The following is a 22504-nucleotide window of genomic DNA, read 5'->3' as shown; positions in this document are numbered from 1 at the left end:
TCCGTCAAATCATCGCCACCCACCACCTGAGAAACCTTCCATGACCTCCCATCTTCCATTTCCAATCAAATTTCACTAGATTTAGCCTTGATTTCGGGAAGAATGGAACTCGTGGGTTCCGAGGGTGCACGGAAAAAATCCAATGATCGTGAAGCTAACTCCGTAAACCACCACTACTAATGGACTCCCCTCAATCCCAGGAGCAAGTTCCAAGCCTTGGAGGAGGCGTCGAGTTTGTTTTGGGGGCGAATCAGCAACTACCTAATTTTTAGGGTTTCCGGCGGGTTTTCATGAAATTGAGGCTTTTGCCGGCCAAATTGGCCTTAATCACAGGTATGAAACTTGCTTTATTCATTGAGAAATTCATTCCTATAAAATTTAAGAATTTTTAGAAATAATTGAATTTTCTGACGAGTCGGGACGGCCAACCGCCACTTGTGGCCAGTGGGCCGCCAATGCTATTTTACACTAAATTGATAGCTTGATCTCAGATTTGATGTCCATATGATGTGATTTGATTATTGTGAACCTAGTTTGATTAAGGTACCTCACTTGATTATTATAACAATCGACAATCCGACCGTTGAATCGTCACCAAACTTTGATACGTTATAATAAGTAATATTTGAGGATATTAGAAACTTACGGATCGGGAATCCGACGTACGAATCTTTACGAATAGGATATGTAAGTTATATGTTCTATTAATAAGAATTCTAAGACATGATTTGATAATTATTCTAGGCACCGATCGTTCGTGACGCCTTGATGTTTGCGCTAGGGAGTTGTAAGGCAGACTCCAGTGAATGGGCTTTTGGTTTTCTATATATACGTATATATATGCTTTACATTTTCCCAGAAACTATTTTAAACGAGCGTATTCTTTTAAATGCCATGTCATGCTTGCATTCATTTTATTATATGCATTGGTATGTATATGCATACTATGGTATGACGCTATGGAGGCCAGGTAAGTTTTAGGTGAGTACTGTATGATGTTATTGGTTGCATTGGTTATGGTTATACGTAGAGGTATGTAGAGCTCATTATCCTGCACCCCGGTATTAGTGCTCTCGCCCGTGGCCAGGGCGCAGTCCTTTACGTGATGTTCACCTCCAGCACCTCACGCTAACCTTGGATCCAAATTTGGTGCACAGCCCTGTCATACATATCACATTAGGTGGTTCCGACTCGTAGGTGACCCGCGATTATTCGCACAACCTTCACGTGACCGTAGCACTTAAGTGTACTTATTTACACCCAGGCCTGTCGTACAGACCACAATAATTGGTTCCAACTCGTGTGCAGGAATTCGTTAATAAGCTATAGGTTCAGCCGTACAGGTCACGTTAGGTGACTCCGGCTGGCATATCATTTTACATTGATTTATTTCACCTGGCTTACTTATTTCATTGAGATACTTGACATGACATATACTTGGTTTTCACTACTCTCGAGCATGATTTATATATATATATGTATTATTATTTTCTGGGAAATTATACTGGTTTTATGGCGATGGGTTATAACGTTTTCAATAGGTTTTAGTAAAAACTTTATTTTCATGCCCACTCACCTTTATTTTGAGCCCCTCTAGGTTTTAGCTGCTGAAAGTTCGTATCGACAGACAAATCTCAGTATAGGTGGCTACCTCCGATGGTACGATCCTTACCCACACTATTGTACTTTACTTATGCTCTAACGTCGCATGTGAAATGGGTTCATCCCCTCTCACAATGCACACTTGTCTTTAGGTGCTTTTAGGTTTAAATTTATTCACATTTTCCACATCATTATACTTTATGGCTTCGTCACCTTCCAGGTGTCAGCCAGTATAGCTCGATTCGGAGTCCTAGTGGACATTCTGGGTCGGGATGTGTCATCAACCAAAAAGACTCTTGTTTTTAACCTTCTTTTTTAGGTTTAGAAGAAAGATTTACACGACATGAATACACTGTTATAGTGCTGTCTCGTGTAATGAAATGAAGACATATAAAACTTTTTATCATTATTTCACTGTCAGAAGAGTCTTGTAGTGATATGTTCGTGTTACGTAAATTACTCAAATTCGGATTCTCGTCTGATCCTCTTTGTAAGGATTCCAGAAATCTATAAATCATATCAATTCATTGTACATTATGCAGTAAAAAATTATTTTAAATATTTTTATTTAAAATAAATATAAACAATATCTGACAAAAACTAATCGCATGATGTACGATAAACGAACACGATTTACAGATCTCCAGAATCCTCACCAAAAGAATCCGAAGAAGATCATGTTGGAAATTACTCTGCTGGGTCTAAAGCGTTCATATGGGGATGTGTGTTGACTTTGGCATCTGAATCATGTAAAAGAATCTGGATCCTCTTTGTGAGAATTCCAGAGATCTTTGAATCATGTTCGTTCATCGTATATCGTGCGATTAGTTTTCGTTAAGTACTGTTTGTGATTAATTTTAAATAATAAAATTTAAAATAATTTCTGACCTTACGATGTACGATGAACGAACAAGATATGCGAATCTCCGGATCCTTATTCCATGTAAAATAGATTTCATCTGCCAGATGCCATCTAAATCACGCTTTCCCATGATCCAATATTTCGGCATTTTTTAATAACAATTGACTTCTCTCAATTATGTTTATGTCTGTCTGTATACAGATAAAATCGCCAATAACACGTAAAACACAATTATTTAGCGAGTTTCACGCTGCTAACTACTCGTTTGAGTGAAATGAACTCTACTTATTTTTTCATGGCTTAACTCATCTAATGATAATAATTAGAGTGATGAGTAAAAATGTAAAAGATTTTTCAGTGTGACCAAAATAAGGGATACATGTCATATATTATTATGCAAGTGGGATAACACTAGAAAAAAGCAAACCTTTATTTCACTTATATAATAACATATGACGTATTGATTCATGTTCTGAGCATATTAAAAAATTAGAAGAACTAACGAAAAATGTTTGAAAACTTTGAATTTTAACTAAAATAACAAAAAAATGTTATAAATGAATAGTACAATAGTGATTTTTTAGAATTAAAATATCTTTGCCGTTAAAAGTGAACAGTACGATTAATGTTTCCTTAAAACCCCTAAAAAATTGGCATCCCTTTCATCTAGAAAATACAATCCTTAATTCAAACTTGAAAACGTGACAATTTTTTTATTCCAATCACTTGACTTGGATGTAATCAAGTCATTGCCAAATAAAGACTCAAACTTTTTTTATTAATTAATTAGCATATCACCCAACTACATACTGACTTCATCTAGCAACCCAAATCAAAATCTCTGAATTCTAGCACATTACAGCATTCCTAACCTACAATGTCATAACTTCACACTTTTCCGGTGATAATATATAATACTGATCACACTCAGCCTCAGAGCTTCCTTCAGAGCAAGGCAATTGGTTGAAAAAATGGAGGCAATGAACAAGTGGGAGGAGGAGACAGAGGAAGCAGCAGCTGCAGGGATGGCTCTGAGAAGAAAGCTGCCGCGCCAGCACAGCAACACAGCAAATCTCACCACCACTGTCTCCAACGGTGACTTTATCTTTTCTTCCTCTGAGAGTTCATTAGCTTCTACTGAAGCTGACGAGGCTGAGGAAGTTAAGGAAACCCCAAGAAATGGAGCTTCCATCTCTCTTAAAAATGGAGGTAAGGAAAGAAAGAACACTTCTTGGTATTAAAGTTTTTTCTTTTTGCTATTGGGTTTTGTGATTTCAGATCTTCGTTTGATTTTTATCAGCTTTTGAATTGAACCCAGATCAGGTTTTTTGTTAGTTCAATAGTTTGTGTATCAAGAACTACATTTAATTATGTATCATGATTAAAGTTCTGGTTTTTTTTTTATTGCAGTTTCAGTAGTAATTACTTGTTGTTTTGTTTGTTTTACACCCCTTTTTTAATGTTTAATTAGCTAGGAAGAATCAGATGGGTTCAGGTTAATTGACTAATCAATTTACCAAGAGTAATTTTCAACTGGGACTGTAATCTAACTGTTGGTGGACATGGAAATTCATGCCAAATAGGGTATGTATATCTGTATGATTGTGTTTGGCCAAGCTCAATGGTTTTCTGATGAGATGTTTCAATTCTCTGCATTGTTTCAGGTACTGAATCCCCATATGAGATCTCTGGTTTCAACGGCAGACATGTTGATTTTTCTTTCAGGAAAAACCCTGGAGATGAAATACCGGATGTCAAGCTAACCTTTGATAAGAGTGCTGTTGGTGTTACTAATTGCGAAGATGGTGGTGATATAAAGACTGAAGAAGAGTTCAATGGTTTTGGTACTTTATCCTCCAAGAAGTCAGTTGAGCAGAAGGGTGAAGAGTTGAATGGTTTTGCTTCTATCAACAGTGGGACGAACGAAAATAGGAGAGTTAAGCTAAGAGAAATCAGTGAACAAGAAGCGTCTGAATTGTATCTTGAAAGGGTTTATCAGAAGCCGGCCGCGCATGATTTCTATTGTCCTAATTGCAATTCTTGCATCACAAAGGTTATCATTCGTGGTAGAGAGCCGGAAAATACACTACCTCCAGCTGCACCACCTCCTCCGCCAGTTGATCCAATTCGATGCACTTCGTGCTTCAGTTTCCTCATTCCTGCAGGTCCTTTTGCATCCTTACTCTATTAACAACTTTTCTGTTCATTGCATTTGATGCTAGAACAGATTTGACAGAATTTAGGACAAGGAATTCAATTGCCTAACTATTGCCAGTAAATGAAAGAAGAATATCTTTTGATGTGAAGGAATATAAAAATTGTAATATATCTAGATCATGGTATTGCTATAAAAATTCCAGAACCTGAATCTTTCCTCTTGTGATGTTTTTGTTTGCCAAGTAGGCATTTTGTGGTGTGACATTTTCTGTTTTGAATCCTTGGCTGATAGTTTAACCATTCTTTCAATATAACAGGCAGCTGGTTCTTTCCTAAATTGGTACCTAAAGATGAGGACGATCATACAGAACAAGGTAAACTTCTACTGGTGTTTTGATAAATTTGGGCATAATTCGCATACACAAAAAAGAGAGGCTTTTTTCTCTGACAGTTTTACACGATAAACCTTTTGAGCTGTCATTAAAATATGAATCAGTGGATTTCAAGTTTCTCATTATGAAGTAGCCTAACCTCTTACTTGATTTGTTGATGCAGAAACCAATACTGGAAACAATGTTGAAGTTGGAGAGTTGGTTCCAATTCCATCACATGACTCGGCTGGAACACCACAAGATCAAAATATACAAACTGCACCAGTAAGTAAAGGTCCAGCGGCTAAAGATCCTGTTGGAGCTACTGTACCTGCAATAGTTGAACCCTCAAAAGATAATATTCAGAGCAGTGTTGGAGTCGAAGTTCCAGTTCCATCATACAGCTTGAATGAAACGCAATATGATAAAAGTCCCACGATGCCTGCTCAGCCAACTGGAGTTAGTGATGCTGCCTCGATGGATAAACCTCCAGTAACTGGTGAGTCTGTTGAAGCTAGTGTTGGAATTGCTGCAACAACTAAACCCTCCAAAAATAATTTTGAGAGCAGTGTCGAAGTTGACGAATCAGTTACTTCAGAAGAGTGGAATGGAACAGTACATAATAAAAAACCTTCAGTTCCTGTTCTGCCAATTGGAGTTGGTGTACTTGTGACCACCAAGCCCCCACCATCTGAAATAGATGTTGTAGCCATTCCGCGAGACCCCGCACAAATTCAAGGAAATGATGCAGGTCTGTACAAGACAGTGTCATACATGAGAAATTATTAACATGAAATCACTTTTAGAAAGTGGAAGTATCGAGTGCTATAGCAATGCAAAACCTTCTAATGGAAATTTACATGTGTTGATGCAGGGCCAACTACATCTGAGCTTCCTGAGAGTAGGATAGTCGTTATTAGTCCAGAACCACCAACGATACCTGAAACAGGGGAAACAGGTGATACCAAAACGTTAGAAATCATCAAAAGCATTGTATACGGCGGTTTAACTGAAGCAATTACAAGCTTAGGCATCGTGACATCTGCAGCCAGTGCTGATACTGCAACACGTACGTTGCTTTTAATTTAGTTGATTTAATTTTGAACTGCCTGAGATTCTTTATATACGAGCTAATTGGATCTAGTTTTTATATCTTAGTACATTTTCATTCCTGTAGTTGAAACTAACAGATTTAATTTTTTTCACTTGCGCCCCTTGATCATCATCATGTTTAGGTTTGTAACTATCTTCTTTTTGCAGTGAACATTCTAGCTTTGGCATTGGCAAACTTACTTGGCGGACTTTTCATCGTTGGTCATAATGTGAGTAAAAGACTCGGAGCTTCAGTTTAAAAATTCACTCACTCTTCCCCCCATTTGCACTGTATTTTGTTTCTTGATGTTTTCTGATCCGCAACAAATATTACAGCTGTGGGAACTGAAAGATGATCATTCAAAAGTCCCCTCCGGTCAGACAGATGAGCAAGTGGAGAGATACCAAAAAGTACTAGGGAAAAGAGAGAATTTCCCTCTTCATGCCTCTGTTGCTGTATTATCATTCATCGTTTTCGGGTTAATACCTCCTGTGGTTTATGGCTTCTCATTCCGCCAGAGCAACAACAGGGACCTAAAGGTTGCAGCAGTTGCAGTAGCTTCTTTTCTATGCATCATAGTTCTCGCAATTGGAAAGGCTTACATCCAGAGGCCACCAAAGTACATCAAAACTTTACTCTACTATATTACCATCGCGATTGCGGTGGGAGGTGTTTCTTACTTAGCAGGTGACCTGATTGACAAACTCGTAGAGAAGCTTGGCTGGTTCTCCTCAACTGTATCCAGCTCTCTGCCGCTTCCTCAGATGAGCATAGCGAAGCCTGCACTGGAATCCTATTGATACGATGCGGTCTCAACAAGAGATTTTTTGTAGTTTTTCCTTGGAGCATTGTCCTAGCGCGGCAACAATTATCATCGGCATTTAGTTTTCTAAATAAATTGGTTGAATTTTTCCCCCAGCTGTTCTTTAGCAATATTGCTTATAGCTTTGGGAGTCCTGATTTCTGATCAAAGCCAATGTAATGAATAAAATCGTTAACGTTTTCGGAGTTATGCATGCCATGGTCCAGGCTCATTCGCAATAATGATCATCTTTGTTAATTCCCTTTCCGAGTATGCGATCCGAGTCTCAACGTCAATCCCATGGCCGAAAATGGCAGAACTCGACCAAGTTCGATAATTATCCTTTTGTTATATGCAGCTCGAACGCTGCCGCCCTGTCCATTCTCTAACCAGGCAGTTATCAGCGAAACGTGCCATTAAATTTCCCGGAACTAAACATCTATCCACCTGCCACTGGGAGTTTATTACCCTCAAAGAATAACTTTATAGATGATATGGAACCAGTAACACAAGACTCACTAGGAGCAAAATTACAACTTTGCTGAATTTTCTTATTCACCTGATATCTGTCTCTCTGCACATTCACAACAAATTTGTTACACTATACCATAGTGGAAATTAAACGGGCGTTTTAACTCAAAACACTATACGTTCTTCATGCTAATCATTTTCCGGTGTCACATTTGATATGAATCAACTCAGAAGTTCCATTTTGGGGAGGAATGAACAGCAATTTGCCGGGGTCTGACAGGCTGCTCTGAGTTCCGCTTCTTCATGATTGAGGAGACAGTTGGGCTGTAGTAGTCATTGCTCCTTTGAGAAGTTGCTGCTTGCGAATGCATCTTCCTTCCATGGATAAAGCTCCTCTGCTTTTCTAGCAACGCCCTGCGCTGCACTGGGTTACTTTGGGTGGTTCCCCATCTATTATAGTTCACACAACTCTGGCTCCTTCCCACTTGTTGAAACTTTCCATCTGCAGGAGTAGTATAATTTCGACTCTCAGCAGTTTCAGCAGAGTACATAGTCTCTCCCTCACTACTATACCCATTCTGCATATCTGAAGCACCTACGGGTAATGAACTAGACTCAACCTCACTTTGGGCCCCATTAAAAGAACCCGTCGAGGCAATTTCAGCATTTGCATCAGGACTGGCTGGTCCTCTATCCTCAACTCTGTTTCCTTCTCTTACTGGGATCTGCTCAGGAGGCTCCCTGACAAAATTCTCACCAGAATTCGGGAGTAACTTTTTGGTTGACTGTGGTAGAACTGCTGGTTTTGCAACCCTTGGAGGAAAATTAATGTCCAAAAGCTGAACTGGGGAACCTTCTCTTCTCCGAAGAGGGATAGCTGTTAACTTCGGTGATTCATAAATTTCTGGAGTAGGAATACCTTGTAAATGTGCAGCATGAGGATCACCTGTTAGGGCCTCTTCTTCAACAGTGTTTGCGGCAGCAGAGCAGCTTGGTCCATGCTGGTCCCTAGGTTTTGAGATTGTATTTGATGACGAAGGTGTTCCATCATTATCACCTTCAGTTGACTTAAAAACTTGCCGCTGTGTGAATGAAGCGCAAGAGTGCTCACTTTTCTGGGCAGAAGACATTAACCGAATGAGTGGTAGCTTAGGCTTGTTAAGATCATCGAGACTGCCCTCCCAATGCTGATTTAACCAATCACAAATGATTGGAATGGGGATACCAAATTGCATCGGGTGATCCTTCTTCCAGGACGAGGAGGATGATGAGGAAGTTGATGAGGATTTGGTGTTTGGAGATGTTGCTAGTTTCATCGGATCACATATCATAAATGCAAGATTCCCTTGTGCGTCAAATCCAGCTGAACCAGGGCTCAATGTTACTCCATCAGTTGACAATTTTATGAGATTGTCTGTGGCAATCACTACCTTACCTTCGCCAACTGTCAAATCCTTCTTCTCCGTGTAGCCTAGAAGGTAAACTACACTGCCAAGATCCAGGCTTGGTTTAGAGCAGGTCTTCAAGTGGTGGAGGTGGCCTTGGGCATTTGAATCTCCATCCACCACATCCAGACCTACTATTGTGAGATCTAAAATGGAGCTGGTGATGAAAAATCTGCAATCCAATGAAAGAGTGAGAAAAGCTACTTCAAAAGCCTGATAACGTAAAGGCAACATGATGCGTTGGTGCTTTATGAGAACAATGTCACCAAATCGTCCTTTCCCCATCAGTCTAAACTAGAGAACGGAACTTCTATTAGATCCAACAGATTTGTATTCAATAACTACATCAATTACAATAAAAAAAATAAAAAATAAAAAAAACCGAATCATCACCGTCATGATGCTAAGTACTCCAATTTTCAATTACCTTTCCATTTCGTAATCATTTCCCATAGGAGGTAACCCACAAGATAACTACCTAAATATAAACGTGTGGCACAATTAAGCCTTAGGAACCCAACTCAAAAGTAAAACAACAAAATTTTCATGACTCAGGGAGGACTTGCCAGATCAGTTCTGGAGGAATTTCCATCTCCAAAGTAAACGAACAAGCAGTTTCTTCCATTTTTCAGTCACTGGAATCTCTTATTGCCTAAAATTCTTGCCTTTGTAGCTCTATCATGCCATCCATCCACAGTACCTCCAGTTTTAGTTCATTTAACTACTGCATTATCGGTACTACCCCTGAACTCCCCAGTCTCCATCCCCTACATTAAAGACTTCCACATTTAACTAATCTGAATGGTTACCAGGTACCGCAGACTTGGGATTTGGGCAGTTGGTTAGGGCAGCGTAACCACCGTGTTGCACTCAAGTTTGAATCCCTCTCTCTTAAATTAGAATATTTCTTGTCAGAGAAAAAATGGTTATCAGCTGATACTCTTTTTCTCCTAACCAGTAGTTTACTTGTAGACAATGAATGAGTATGACCCAATCAGATCCAACAACATAATCACCAGAAGTTGCATACAAAACAATCCAACTTCTTAGCAGCACCCATAACTCTTTTCACATTACGACTTTTGACCAATTCAAATCTCACCAATGAAAACACAAATGTCACAACACAACCAAATATTCAATACAAAACTAATCAATTCTCCATTGATAGCAACAAAATGGGTCGAAACATCATACAATCAAACTGTTCAAAAATTTCAATTTCTATCGTTTGGGACCCACAGCAAAAAACTAAAGGCCAGTCCTATTCACCAGCCACTTTTTACTTCCCACAAACCCTTACTAATTTTTGTCCATTGAAATTCCTCAAATCATCAAATCTGATGGCCGGAAATTGAGAGAGTATATGAGAAGTAAAAATGGGGATGTGGACAGGTCTCATGTTTTCCACTATTCCAACAACAAACCAATAGTAAACACCAACCCCAGTATTTACTTTCAATTAATTATCCACATAACCAAAGAAAATCAAAACTTTATGAAGAAATAAAAAAATTTAACCAAAGCTAGTATTGAGTCACCTTTGGGGAACGAGACTTGCAGCGACACCGTTTTGCAGCCGGATCTCGGAGCTCTCGGCAGCCGCCACAGACGGAAGGTTAACGTGGGTGGTCAATAGTAGACTACGGTGGATCAGGAATCCCGTACCGGAGATCCCATTTGCGGCGCCGGAAATTATGGCCATGGCCGGAGCCTTGCCGGAGAAAATGGCGGCCTTCATCTTCTCAGACTTGCTGACTCCTTTGCAGAAGCACCACGACTCCCTCAGACCACCCATTTCAACGGAGGGTCGACAAAGTTGGACGATTTAATCAAATGGGTTATCTTTATTCGATTGAAAAGCTTCAAAATTTGGATCTACGGCGAGCTAAAGTGGCATTTTAATACATGGGTCTGCATTGTTTGCTGCCATGATTGTGAAGGAAAAGGAAAAGAGAGAGAGAAGGAGAAGGACGAGACCGACGAGTTAAAAGGGAGGAAGAGGGTGGGGGGAGTGAGTTTGGGGTTAATATTGTGAGCTGGAAATTGGGCCGAAAGAAAATGGTTTGTCTGAGTATGAGACTCTGAGCGAGGAGAAGGAGAGTTGAATGTGTGATTGTGAGTAGGAAAATAGTAAAGGGAGTGAAAAATGGAGTGGACCAATTTTTGGAATTGGAATATTCATGTGAACATCATCAAGTCTCTTCTTTTATTATTATTATTAATTTTTGGATCATTTATTTTTTTTATTACTGATATACTTTGATTCAGTTATGGAACAAACGAAATATACGAATATATGATAACTTATATGTCAATATTAGCATTGTAAAAAACGAAATATACGAATGTGTTATTGATATATTATCAATAATATCAATACTACGTAACACAAAGAATTATTAATCATGTACTAACAAAAATTCTCAATGCAAGCGTTCCTTTTTTTAAACGTGCATCTACATTGTATTAATATTAGTTATTTATGACATATAAACATTTTGTAACTATTTGGTATTAAAGAAGGGACGTTTGTTTCATACTGAGGCTATGCATTCTAACTTGCAAGAAAAGTTTATGAATTTTAATTAGGGAACTTTAACGAAAAGCACCCGGTACTGTTCACTTTAACGAAAAACCATATTTTTACACTAAAAAGTCAATCCTGTTACTATTCACTTTACCCTTTATTTTGTTCTTATCATTAAAACTCAAAGTTTTCAAGCCTTTTTTATTAGTTTTCCTTTTTAATTATTACTAATCAAACATTTATTTGGGTCGCTTTTTCTTTATGTAATTTTAAAATTATTTTGACATTATAAAAAAGTAAGATTTCATAGGAAGTTACGGTCAAAGTGGAGTGATGGGTTTCTTCTGTGAGGTCACCACCCTGGGCCCGTCTGATCATGTGAAGATGTCAAATTACACAATAATTATCATGTGATACATTATTTTGACGATGACTTATATTTTAATTCAAAACTGTTCGTCGTTAATGTATAGAATTTTGTGTTTATGATTATAATCATTCATATTATAAATAATTCTATAAAGATAATTTTTGTAAAAAATTAATTAAAATTAAGATTGTTTAGTCATCGAACTGTATAAAAACAGATGAACAAAATTGGTAAAAGTCATTACGGACCATCTATGTATTTGCTAAAATAGATTGACTAAAAAACTTTAGTTTTAATTCATTTTCTGCAGAGTAATTTATAATATGAACGATTCTGGTCATAAGCACAAACTTCTATAATTCAAACATGAAGAGTTTTGAATAGAAGGTCTTACTCATTATTAAGTAGCCAAACATTGTTCTTTAATAAGGGTTAATTTGCTTAAGTGATGTTTTGTTAGAAATGATTTCATTAGAAATTCAAACTGAATTTTATTGTACTACTAGACTAATGTTTAGTAGACATCTAAAAGGTTAAATGGAAAAGAAAAAGGACAAAGAAGAACAACTTTGAACTTTATTCTTCATACAATGTGATGAATTTGGTGATGAATGGATAGCAAAAGAATAAAGAAAAACTACTTTGACCTTTATTCTTCTTGTAAATCACTAGTACCAAAGTCACAGAATCTGTTAGAAATGCTTTTACTAGAAATCCGTTGAAATTCTAGCTCCCTCGCTATGTAGTCCGGCTTTATATCCATTAAATTGACAAGAAAAAATAGTATTTTCTCAATTTAGTATTTAACCGTTGATTTTCCGTACAAAGAAAACTAATGAAATGACTTGAAAACTTTGAGTTTTAATAATAAGAACAAAATAAAAGATAAAATGAATAATACTATAATTTACTTTTTATTGTAAAAATATGAATTTTTGTTAAAGTGAACTACCAAGAACTTTTCGTTAAAGTTCCCTAAATATTGAGTAGTTTGAAATATCCAAAAAAAAATTGGACTTGCTGAGTTTACTTTCCGCTGATCAAATATAAACATGAGGAGGAAAAGGAAAAGAAAATAGAAGTCAACTTCCAAACATTGTCCCACTCGACAAAACACTTCCATATTTGTACCGAAAGAACAAAAATAAACATTTCATCCGAGACACAGACAGACAGGAATACATCAACGGTGAGATGTACACTTTCCAAAAGTTCTTTCTACTTCCCACAATCAATGGCTTTTTCTTTGAAGCTATAAGTTAGAAACTCCTAAGGCGTTGTTCATTGCTTCAACCTAGAAAACCATTGTTCTAAAAATCCCCGCCTAAATCGCCAAGGCACCCACCTAATCCGTTCAAACCCGCCTAGGCACCTGCCTAGGTTGCGACTCACTTAGACAAAAAATAGATAACTTTCAATTTGCATTTAATTTTTTCAATAAATTGTAAGAGACTTGTTGAATACTTAAATGAGTACACACTATATGTTTGTTCCCCATGTTTTCATTATGTTCCAATACTTCATAATACATATGTTATTCTATTTTGTAGTTTGTGATGAAATTATATATATTTTAAGTATAAACACACTTATTTACACGAAATATAATGGATTTACTTAAATCCACCTAATCCGCCTAGCCACCTGCCTAGACCCCGCATAGGTGCCTAGGCACTAGTTCCTAGCCCGCCGCCCGACTAGCGTCTAGCATCTTTTAGAACCTTGAGTAAAACCTGGCAAGTTAAAAACTCCAATTTTCCACAAGTCAGAAACAATAAGGTGTCATGAAGTCATCCACCATATCACTGCAAGAACGAGCGGAGTTCAATGGATTCTATACTAAATTTGGTCTTTTCTTTATATCCAAACACAGAAGAGGGAGTACTCTGCGTGCAGAATCAATCACAGCCAGCCACATCAACCCCTTTCTGCTTTAAAAAATCCTTGGCCTCAGCTATGTCCTAATGGATATAACATCGGTTAGAAATAAGAGTTTATAACATGTTTTAGTTCAAAGTTTTTTTTTTTTTTTTTATAAAGACAAACATATATAAATGTAAAAGGTGAGAGATGTGTGTAATAAATAGCACAGAGAGAGAGAGAGATTAACCAAAGTATCATTTAGCGAAGTAAACTGAGCAGAAAATAAATAGAAAATGTAATCTACCTGCTGCAACAGTACTGCCTCTTGAGGACAAGTCGGAAATTGCATGAGACCAACTCCAACCATTAGCAGGCCATAGCATCCTAGAGACACAATGAAATATATTGGTAGCTGGGAAGAGGATAAAACAGAGTATAGTAAGCATAATATAACATGAAAAGTATAAACAGTAATGTAAACCGACTGAAATAAACAGATAAAATAACTCACCAACCAAGTATGACTACGTGGGATAATAGACGTCTGTAGGAGACCAATCCACAAGGCAGAGATGGCCACTAACAATGTCAGAATTTTCACAATATGCTTCATTGATTTATATTAAATAGTTCCTACTCCTCTGCACTGCAAGTTACAAATAACATAAGTGAAAAGAAACAAAGCCAAGCCCTGTGATGTGCTTACTTGAGATATTATAATGTTTTTCAAATTCATGCATGAAAACAACAACGAATTCATGACCAAGCACACAAGGCAATGCACATCTGCGAGTTGATTCGTAAGTGTAATGTATTAACGGTGAAACCATATGCTTTACACGAGCAATCAACTGAAGAGAAATTGTAGCTACTTTAACCGTAAATGAAAATTCAGAGCATAAGAAAAATATAACGTAAGCCATTTCTATTTGACTTTTGCTACATGCTGCCTCAAAAGAAGGAAAAGAAAAAATGATGTTACATGAAAGCAACAAATCAAACAATAGTGACTTAAGAAAATAAACCACGATAATTCCTTTAAATCCTACGTATTTACTTTTCCTCATCCAGTAGCCCTCCCCTCCCCCATCACCACACTCAGGAGACTTATCCACTACAACTAGTGGTCGATCCCATGACCTATTAGGTAGAAAATGCAAAAAGTTCAAGGCAGAACGAGAATCGTTCGATAACTTCCTCACTCCCACTGAAGCACAAATTTAATTGAAAGTCTGAAACAGTTCAATCTTTCCCATGTTCAACAGTCAAGCCAGAACGAGATGGGTGACGAAAGCACATAAATTTTTGTAAGAAAATTAACGAAAATGGTTTGAAAACTTTGAATTTTAACAATAAAGACAAAATAAGTATCAGGATTGATTTTTAGTGTAAAAATATGATTTTTCGTTAAAATAAACGGTACAATAACTTTTCGTTAAAGTTTCCATTTATGTTTGTATATGGGCGGTAAAAATGTAAACTTTGAGCCATCAGAAGGGATAGATCATAGTAATCCTTTTCACTGTTCCAGTCCATGTAAATGGTTATAACCTGGATCTCAAAGCCCTTGCGCAATTTCCCAACATCATCTGGCAGACTTACTAGAAATTCTATCAACAATCAAGAGCGAACCCTAAATCAAACATTTGTGTCAAGCCATGGATCATATGAGATCCCAAACAAAAAGCTAAAAGCATCTACTGCACCAAAATCTGATAAATGATCCCTTTAGTTCCCTCCCCCCCCCCCCCCCCCCAAAAAAAACGTACAAATTCTCACTTCGGATTACAAAGTAATTGAACAGAAAAAGCTGACAAATATGTGAAAGAAAGAAATTTCGCATCAAAATTGACAGAAAATTGAAAGAAAGCAAGGATTTTTAGCAAAAAATTGAATTAATTCGAGATGGGTAGAAAGAATTACAGTGATTTTTGTGACAGAGACGAAGCAGAAGAGTGACAGAGACCAAGGTGTTCGTTTAGGGCAGGCGGGGAGCAGAGAAAATTGAGAGGGTAAACCCTAAAAGGACTCCAAAGGGGCAAATTATGAGGATGACGAAAAATTGACATTTGGGGTGAAAGAAGTGAATAGGGAATACTTTGTTTTTGTTTCTATTTAGGCCCCTGAACTTAATAAAATTCCACAGTTTGCCCCATAAACCACATTCCAATTGAGTAATAGACCGAACCGGTTTGGGATTTGGGGGAATTATATCAGTTTCTTCTCCGATCCGCAATCTGTAAAAATTTCAATGGCGGCGGGCAGCACTGATGTGGAGGCGGGGTTCGCGAAGCTTCAAGGCGAAGACTTCGAGTACTACATGCAGACCTACTCCATAATCCTGGGCCGGAACTCCAAGAAATCGACGGTGGACGTTGACCTCTCCAGCCTCGGCGGCGGCATGAACATTTCGCGCCACCATGCGCGAATTTTCTACGACTTCACGCGGCGTCGATTCGCGCTCGAGGTCCTCGGCAAGAACGGCTGCCTCGTGGAGGGTGTGCTCCACCTACCCGGGAACCCCCCGGTCAAGCTGGACTCGCAGGATCTTCTTCAGATCGGAGATAAGGAGTTTTACTTTTTGTTGCCGGTGAGGAGCATTCTCGGTGGTCCTGTGGGTCCCAGGCATTACCCCGCCTCGGTGCCAGTGGTGCCGAGCCCCGTGGGCCCGGCTCATTACGGGTACCATTCGGGTTCGGGTGCTGGCCCGATTGGGAAGAAGGGGAGGGGGAGGGAGTTGTATGAGGAGGAGTATGATGACGAGGAGGATGTTGGTGGGGGCAGTGGGAGTGGGAAGAAGATGAGGCGAGAAGGGTATGAGGGTTTTGGGTATGGTGGCGGGTCGGGTTCTGGTTCAGGCAAGGCTGGAGCTTTGGGTTAGTTTTTTCCCCTGTTCTAGCTTCTCTCTCTTACCTAGAAATCATTAAATTGATGGACATTGATGTTGATATGGCAATTGGAATATGAAAATTTTGTGTTTTTTGAATTATATGAATCATTGGCATTGTCAAGTGTTTCGAATCACATATTTAGGTTCAGTGTTGAGTTCGAATTTCAGCTTGAATTTCTATGGATCTATCCGCCTTTCTGTAGAAAAGGATTACGAGGTGCATTTGTTCTGTTTGTTTTACAGCTTTAGGAGATTGTTTTGAAAGCATTCAAATTGATTTTCTTTGGGAACTGCACTAATCCTGAATACTATCCTGTATTATTGAGATTATCTGAACTTTTGTGGCACTACTGGTTTCATCGGTTCCTTATCAGAGTAGTTTTGTCTTAATTATTTTCGGTTTTCGGGGGAATGGATTATGTAGTTGTGGTTGGATGTGGTTTATGTTAGATAATCAGCCAACTTATTTCTCTGATGATCAAGAACTGGTGTATTCCATTTCTTCAGAGGAATCAAGCCAAGCCATAGATTCAAGGACATTTCTTCAGCTCGATCTCCATCTGTGACCTGTACATTCTTTGGCAGCTTTTTTTATATCAGTGTTAGCGTTGTCTTTCTAGGTTGCGCTTTTGGTACTTCACCAGGAAATGATATTTCTTTCCTCCCTAATTTTGGAATGCGTTGACAATTGTTCTCTTATTCCTTTTAAGATGTTTAATTAGGAAACTCCATGCAAATACATTTTAAATTATAAACTGAAACTATTGTTATGTTCTATCTATGCCATAATTTTATCTTCGATTTCTGCAGAGAAGAAAGGAGATGGAAGGTCCAGGGTTGATCGAGACACTGACAATCAGCAACTTCTGCATTTGGAGGAAAAGGATGTTGTGTCATCTGTTGCTACTGTGCTCTCCGATCTTTGCGGTCCAGGAGAATGGATGCCTATGGAGAAACTTCATAATGAGGTTAGTATTGACATATTCTAATGAGCAAATTATTTGGTAATAACCTTCGACGCTAACCTTAGTTATTGTCCAATCTTCAACTGCATTTTTGCTTGATTTTTGTTATTGTGCTCAGATCAAAAACAAAAATGTGGGTTCAAAGGCATATGCTCCAACTTAAAAGCTCTTAGAGCATTGGCTATTCCACTATTTAGTCTCATCTGTGATGGATGCTACAGTTATCTGTAATCATCGGCAGCATAGAAACACATCCCTAGTTATTCGTGTTTAGCATAATTTAGTTTCGCTTTGCATGATTATGCACATGTGTAGCGTATTCCAGTTTTATTTATTGTAGTTCTGAGATGTTGGAAACTTGGTTTTCTCTGCCTTACTCTGTATCATTTTTGTTCAGTTGGTGGAGCAGTATAGCAGCATCTGGCATCACACTCGAGTGAGAAGGTATCTCACTTCTGAGGAATGGCCTGGTCCAGAGTCAAAAGGGAAACCATGGTACGGCTTGCTTATGCTGCTAAGAAAATACCCCGAACACTTTGTCATCAACACAAGGTCCAAGGGCCGGGTAACACTGGAGTTTGTTTCTCTCGTCTCTCTGCTTTCATAAAATTATAAGACATGAGATGGACCTTCCTTGATGCTGATTGTTTACAATGTAGTTTATCAGGCAAGTGAGTTTCCGGTTGCCAAAATTTGTACAATTGTTTCGAGCAGCAATATGAGCTTTTAGACCCCTGCTAGTTAAGAGATGTAAAACGATTAGCAATGATATGGGCTGTTTTGCAATGACATTTTCTGTACATGATTGGTAGCAACAATACTATTTATCCCTGGATAAAATTGTTTTTTTTTTTTTTTCCATTAATGAATGCCGATTGCAGCATCAGCCATTCACTTTATATCATTTTGCTTTATATAACATCAACAAAATTGCTTCAATCTAGGGATACATTCATGCCAAGCTATAGCGAGCTACATTTGTGTTAAACTTGGAGATGTAAGTCTTCTTTTGTTTCTTCACAGTGAAGTAAGACTAAGTTCATGAGCTTATTATCGTAGGTTTGGAACAATTTGGTAGGATCCCCTTTCTTACCTCCCCGCGTCCCCTTTCCTGTGGTCATGGGGTGCAAAAGGGGTGCAAAAAAAGAAACAGAGGGATAGTGTTTCTCTCGCTTTTGGCCGAGAGGCCCCTCAGCGGGAGACCCAAAATGTTGCAATTTGTAATGTGGTGTGGTATTTGGGTGTTCCGTTTCGGGGTCTGATTAAACACAAGAAAATGGTGAGCCGAGTGATCGTTTAGTGGTAGGGAGGGGCCAGACGCTAACCTGCAAAAGTAAATCTCACTGAAGTTCTGTATTTGCCAAAAGTTTCCTTTATTTTATGAGAAAACAAAGGAGCAGAAACATTGCCTTGGACAAGAGAACTTGCATCAAAGAGGTTCATCATTCTAGTCCAAAATGCATTACAATGCAATGTTTTAAAAGGTAAAGGTGCAGACGAGGTGTTTCATGAATAACCTGTCCTAGGCGAAAGCCTTCAAGCGTGAGGATGCCTCACAAGACCCACAGTCTTAAAAGAGAAAAACAAGAATAATATGATGTTTTAAGTAAAGAATAATAACGTTACAAAAAAAATAGTAAAAACAAGCCAATCACATTTTTTAAGAAAAGGATTTATAAGATGCTTTTATAGAAATGCCTTATTTTCAGTTTTTGAGATATATAAAATAATATTAAAAATAAAAAGTCTAACGTAAAGGAATATGGTCGATTAACAAATATCAGCAAAAGTGGGTTAGTTTAAAAAGAAAAAGAAGTATAAACAAAATGTGAAGTCAACAAAAAAAAACACCACTCGCAACGGCGTCGTCTTTTTCATCTTCTTCGAAGTGCAGCTGGCTTTGCAACTAAAAAAATTTTAGATTTCAACTAAAAAAAATTTAGATTTCAGCAACTTCAAAAAAAGGAGCCCTAGTTGAACGCCTCAAGCACGCCTCGACCACATCTAGCCATCTAGGCGAGTTTAATTCTAATCCTGCTGGGCAGAGGCGTTTTCATGGTCGCCCCGCCACCAAAGCCGCCTAGGTGCGTTTTTTAAAACATTTTTACAATGTGTAAGTTTTCCTTCATATGGCAATTCATTATTGGACCGGAACGCCACAATGGTGGTGAATCTGTTCATTGTAACTTGTTCTCCTAGGAAGCCAAGAGTTGCAAAAACAGGACTGATATCAGACTTTAGGGTAACGAATAGACGGCATCCATGGTAGAGAGTGCAAACACTTGGCCAAGAAATGTGAATGTTTGATTCCAAAAGTCAATAATCTCCTTTCCTATTTCTATCTTCTACATACAAGTAGAAATTGAAAATTCATCCCTAAAGCGGGAGATACGATGGCAAACACAAAGGCAACTAAACCTCAAGGAAGCATGCCCCGAAACCTTATTATTGAGATATATGAAAGTTCAAGATACATGCCACAAAATTTTAGGACTCTTCTTTGCTTAGGTTACCAAGTGCTACCCTCTGTGCATGCACCTTTTGTTCACGAGCCTGTTTTGCAGCAAGGGCTTCCTCATCAAGTACTTTGATAGGAGACCAGTCAGGCATTTTCAGCCAACCCTCATTCTTCTGTGAACCGTCATTACTCCCAAGCATAGATTCCTTGTAGCTCCTTAACACAGGTCTTAGTCTAATTGTAGCATAATCCACAGTTGTCCCAACAACGGTAAAGATGATTGAGTAGCGGACAGCACCAATTCGACCACCTATAAACCAATGAACAAAACAGTTAAACCACATATGGCAAGAGGGATGATTTCAAAGTCGTATGAACAATAAAGCAGACAATTAACAAATATGCTAGCAACTACAAGTTTAGCGATGCAGCTTGTGAGTCGAGACGTTTGTGCTGATGATTCAGGAGGTTTGAGAGACTTAGTAAATTTGGGCTTTTCAGATTTAAAGGATGCCCAACGCTTGGGAGGGGAAATCCGAGAGTAAAGCTACTGTGAGTATACTGTAATTGCTCGACATACAGCAAGCCCCACCTTAATAACTCAAGACCTTAAACGAGCATGTCTCTCTCTCGATTATTGATGTCCTGCTTAAAGCTGGCAGTGGATGGATTCTCTACTTCTGGAAATAAGTCCAGAGTCCTGGTTAAGCAACATCCGAGCTTCATTCAAATCAGAAAATTTCCAGTTCTTCTAAGCAGACTACATAACTTATAGCTCAGCAATTGAGCTCGCATCGGGTAAACCGAACTCATGAAATCTTTCCAAGCCAAAGTAATTCCTAATAGCCAAAACATATTACGTGCTCCCAGATTACCCCAGGTTAGATCATATAGACCCCCAACCCACTACAAATGAATGACACAAGTCCAAGCCACGAGCCGAGAGGTCGAAAGGCATTGGAAATTTCAGCTATTACCCATCACATTGCTTCGATCACAAACAATAAAAGTGTACACAATCTGATTACACAATCTGATTACACCAAAGTCATTCTTCCTCAAACACATACAGAAGATACAGATTGAAGGAATCTCACCCTGAAGACGCCCGAGTATGGCACCAGTACCAAACCCAGCAATTGCAGAGTTCACCAGATCATCAGGTCCAGTTTTTCGAGTTACTCCCACATATTCACGAGCCCCTGCCATATCCAAACAAACCCATTACATTTCCGCCACTCCCTCTCCATCCAACATTCCTTCTCAGACATTTTAACAAACACGAACCAATCAAACCATATGGGTACTTAAATCCGAAGCCAGAGAACAAAATTTAAGAACAAAGCAATGAAATTTACCGCAGTAACAAGCGGTAACTAGGGCGAAATTGGCAGCATAGGTAGCGCAACTGGTCGGGAGACCCATGACTTTTCGATGCTTGGAGACCAACCCAGCTCCTCCGCCGAGAATCCCAGCTAGGAGAGTGGGGAAGACGATGCGCTCCTTCCAAGACGACGACGGCGGCTCTGCTTCTACGGCTTTGGGATCGTCGGAAGCCATGATTGAAATGAAGTCCGTGAAATTTGCTTTTGTTCTTGTTCGTGCTTCGCCTGAGCTCTCTTCAGCCTTCAACGCGAGAACTTCGGAGTCGTTCTGTTACGGGAGGCGGTGTTTCGGTGCAAATCTTGTTGCGCCTCATTCGGATCGGGTTGTAGATCGGGTATTCGGATGGTAACCATATCTTAAAACTGGACTCGGGATTTCTAATTCTTCTTCATATTTGGGCCTTCTTTTTAGATGAAAAAGAAGAAAGCTTTTCCTAAATGGAAAAGAGAGAATTTCGGAAATCGATTCAAGCGCTCATGCATTTATTTATTTATTTTTTGAATTTTTATTATAAATGGTCTTTGAAATTAATCTCATTCCTCATTTTGGTCTCTAAAATTAAAATCGATCAATGCTACTTCTGAAATTTGGTACCACAAATAAATAAATGTTGTCCCTGTCGCATTCCGTTAAATTTTCAGTTACTTTGATGACATGCCACACATGACATGAAACCCATATGACCAATGGCGTGGTGCCACGTGGAATAATTTTTGAAAATTGATTTAAGATTTAAAAACTCATTAACAAAACTGAAAAAAAAGTAAGATAAATAAACAAAAATAAAAATGAACCCAACGCCTCCATCTCAAATCGGATTGCCGAAAATTAAAATCAAAATCGATTTGCGAAAAAGGAAATCCCAAAAATGAAATGAAAACACGTGTTAAGAATTCATAGGAAAGAGAGGGAGAGTTCAAGCCCAACCGAACCTCTCCCGTAACCTCGCTGCTTGACTCTGGTGCTTTGGAGAAGAACCTGAAATTAAAACCCAGAAAATGAGAGTCTCTTCTTCATTTGAAGAAGTTTTCTTTTCTGTCGGCATTATCAACTTTTGAAGGAGCTGGGTTGGTCGTGTTCCTTTTTTTTTTTTTTTTGGAGTTTTGTTGATGATTTTAAATCTTCTCTCTTTTTAAAAAGTTTAGTCCATGTGGCACCATACTATTGGTTGTATGGGTTCCCAGGTCGGACAAGTTATCAAAGTAACAGAAAAATAAACGAATGGGGGACGACATTGAT

The 22504-nt window shown here is 38.5% G+C and overlaps 5 protein-coding genes across 6 annotated transcripts; 2 read left to right on the top strand and 3 right to left on the bottom strand.

The window, feature by feature from the left end:
- Nucleotides 1-3252: 3252 nt before the first annotated feature.
- LOC126586857 (membrane protein of ER body-like protein) lies at nucleotides 3253-7129 on the top strand. The gene is made up of 7 exons (XM_050251826.1): nucleotides 3253-3673; nucleotides 4129-4629; nucleotides 4939-4995; nucleotides 5177-5743; nucleotides 5867-6061; nucleotides 6253-6314; nucleotides 6421-7129. The coding sequence occupies exons 1-7, from the start codon at nucleotides 3436-3438 to the stop codon at nucleotides 6883-6885; spliced, it is 2085 nt and encodes a 694-aa protein (XP_050107783.1). The 5' UTR covers nucleotides 3253-3435; the 3' UTR covers nucleotides 6886-7129.
- Nucleotides 7130-7347: 218 nt separating this feature from the next.
- On the bottom strand, nucleotides 7348-10976 carry LOC126586858 (uncharacterized). Its single transcript, XM_050251827.1, has 2 exons — nucleotides 10345-10976; nucleotides 7348-8975 (listed from the first exon to the last, which is right to left on the bottom strand). Exons 1-2 carry the CDS (start codon nucleotides 10599-10601, stop codon nucleotides 7586-7588), a joined length of 1647 nt encoding a protein of 548 aa, XP_050107784.1. The 5' UTR covers nucleotides 10602-10976; the 3' UTR covers nucleotides 7348-7585.
- Nucleotides 10977-13164: 2188 nt separating this feature from the next.
- Nucleotides 13165-15634, bottom strand: LOC126586807 (dolichol-phosphate mannose synthase subunit 3-like). 2 transcript variants are annotated; one of them, XM_050251750.1, is made up of 4 exons: nucleotides 15490-15634; nucleotides 14078-14207; nucleotides 13871-13978; nucleotides 13165-13664 (listed from the first exon to the last, which is right to left on the bottom strand). In XM_050251750.1, the coding sequence occupies exons 2-4, from the start codon at nucleotides 14177-14179 to the stop codon at nucleotides 13602-13604; spliced, it is 273 nt and encodes a 90-aa protein (XP_050107707.1). In that variant the 5' UTR covers nucleotides 14180-14207; nucleotides 15490-15634; the 3' UTR covers nucleotides 13165-13601. The 2 variants fall into 2 exon arrangements, with proteins under 2 accessions (XP_050107707.1, XP_050107708.1); XM_050251751.1 differs by having other exon boundaries at nucleotides 13165-13436.
- A 103-nt stretch (nucleotides 15635-15737) lies between these two features.
- Nucleotides 15738-18261, top strand: LOC126586806 (FHA domain-containing protein FHA2-like). Its single transcript, XM_050251749.1, has 3 exons — nucleotides 15738-16442; nucleotides 17267-17424; nucleotides 17819-18261. The coding sequence occupies exons 1-3, from the start codon at nucleotides 15818-15820 to the stop codon at nucleotides 18026-18028; spliced, it is 993 nt and encodes a 330-aa protein (XP_050107706.1). The 5' UTR covers nucleotides 15738-15817; the 3' UTR covers nucleotides 18029-18261.
- A 1442-nt stretch (nucleotides 18262-19703) lies between these two features.
- On the bottom strand, nucleotides 19704-21746 carry LOC126584131 (uncharacterized). The gene is made up of 3 exons (XM_050248596.1): nucleotides 21238-21746; nucleotides 20977-21081; nucleotides 19704-20189 (listed from the first exon to the last, which is right to left on the bottom strand). The coding sequence occupies exons 1-3, from the start codon at nucleotides 21437-21439 to the stop codon at nucleotides 19909-19911; spliced, it is 588 nt and encodes a 195-aa protein (XP_050104553.1). The 5' UTR covers nucleotides 21440-21746; the 3' UTR covers nucleotides 19704-19908.
- Between the last annotated feature and the right edge of the window lie 758 nt (nucleotides 21747-22504).

Source organism: Malus sylvestris, chromosome 10, assembly GCF_916048215.2.
Source record: "Malus sylvestris chromosome 10, drMalSylv7.2, whole genome shotgun sequence".
NCBI lineage: Eukaryota > Viridiplantae > Streptophyta > Magnoliopsida > Rosales > Rosaceae > Malus > Malus sylvestris.
Note: the sequence above shows the minus strand (reverse complement) of the source record. Positions and strands in the feature narration are given on the sequence as shown.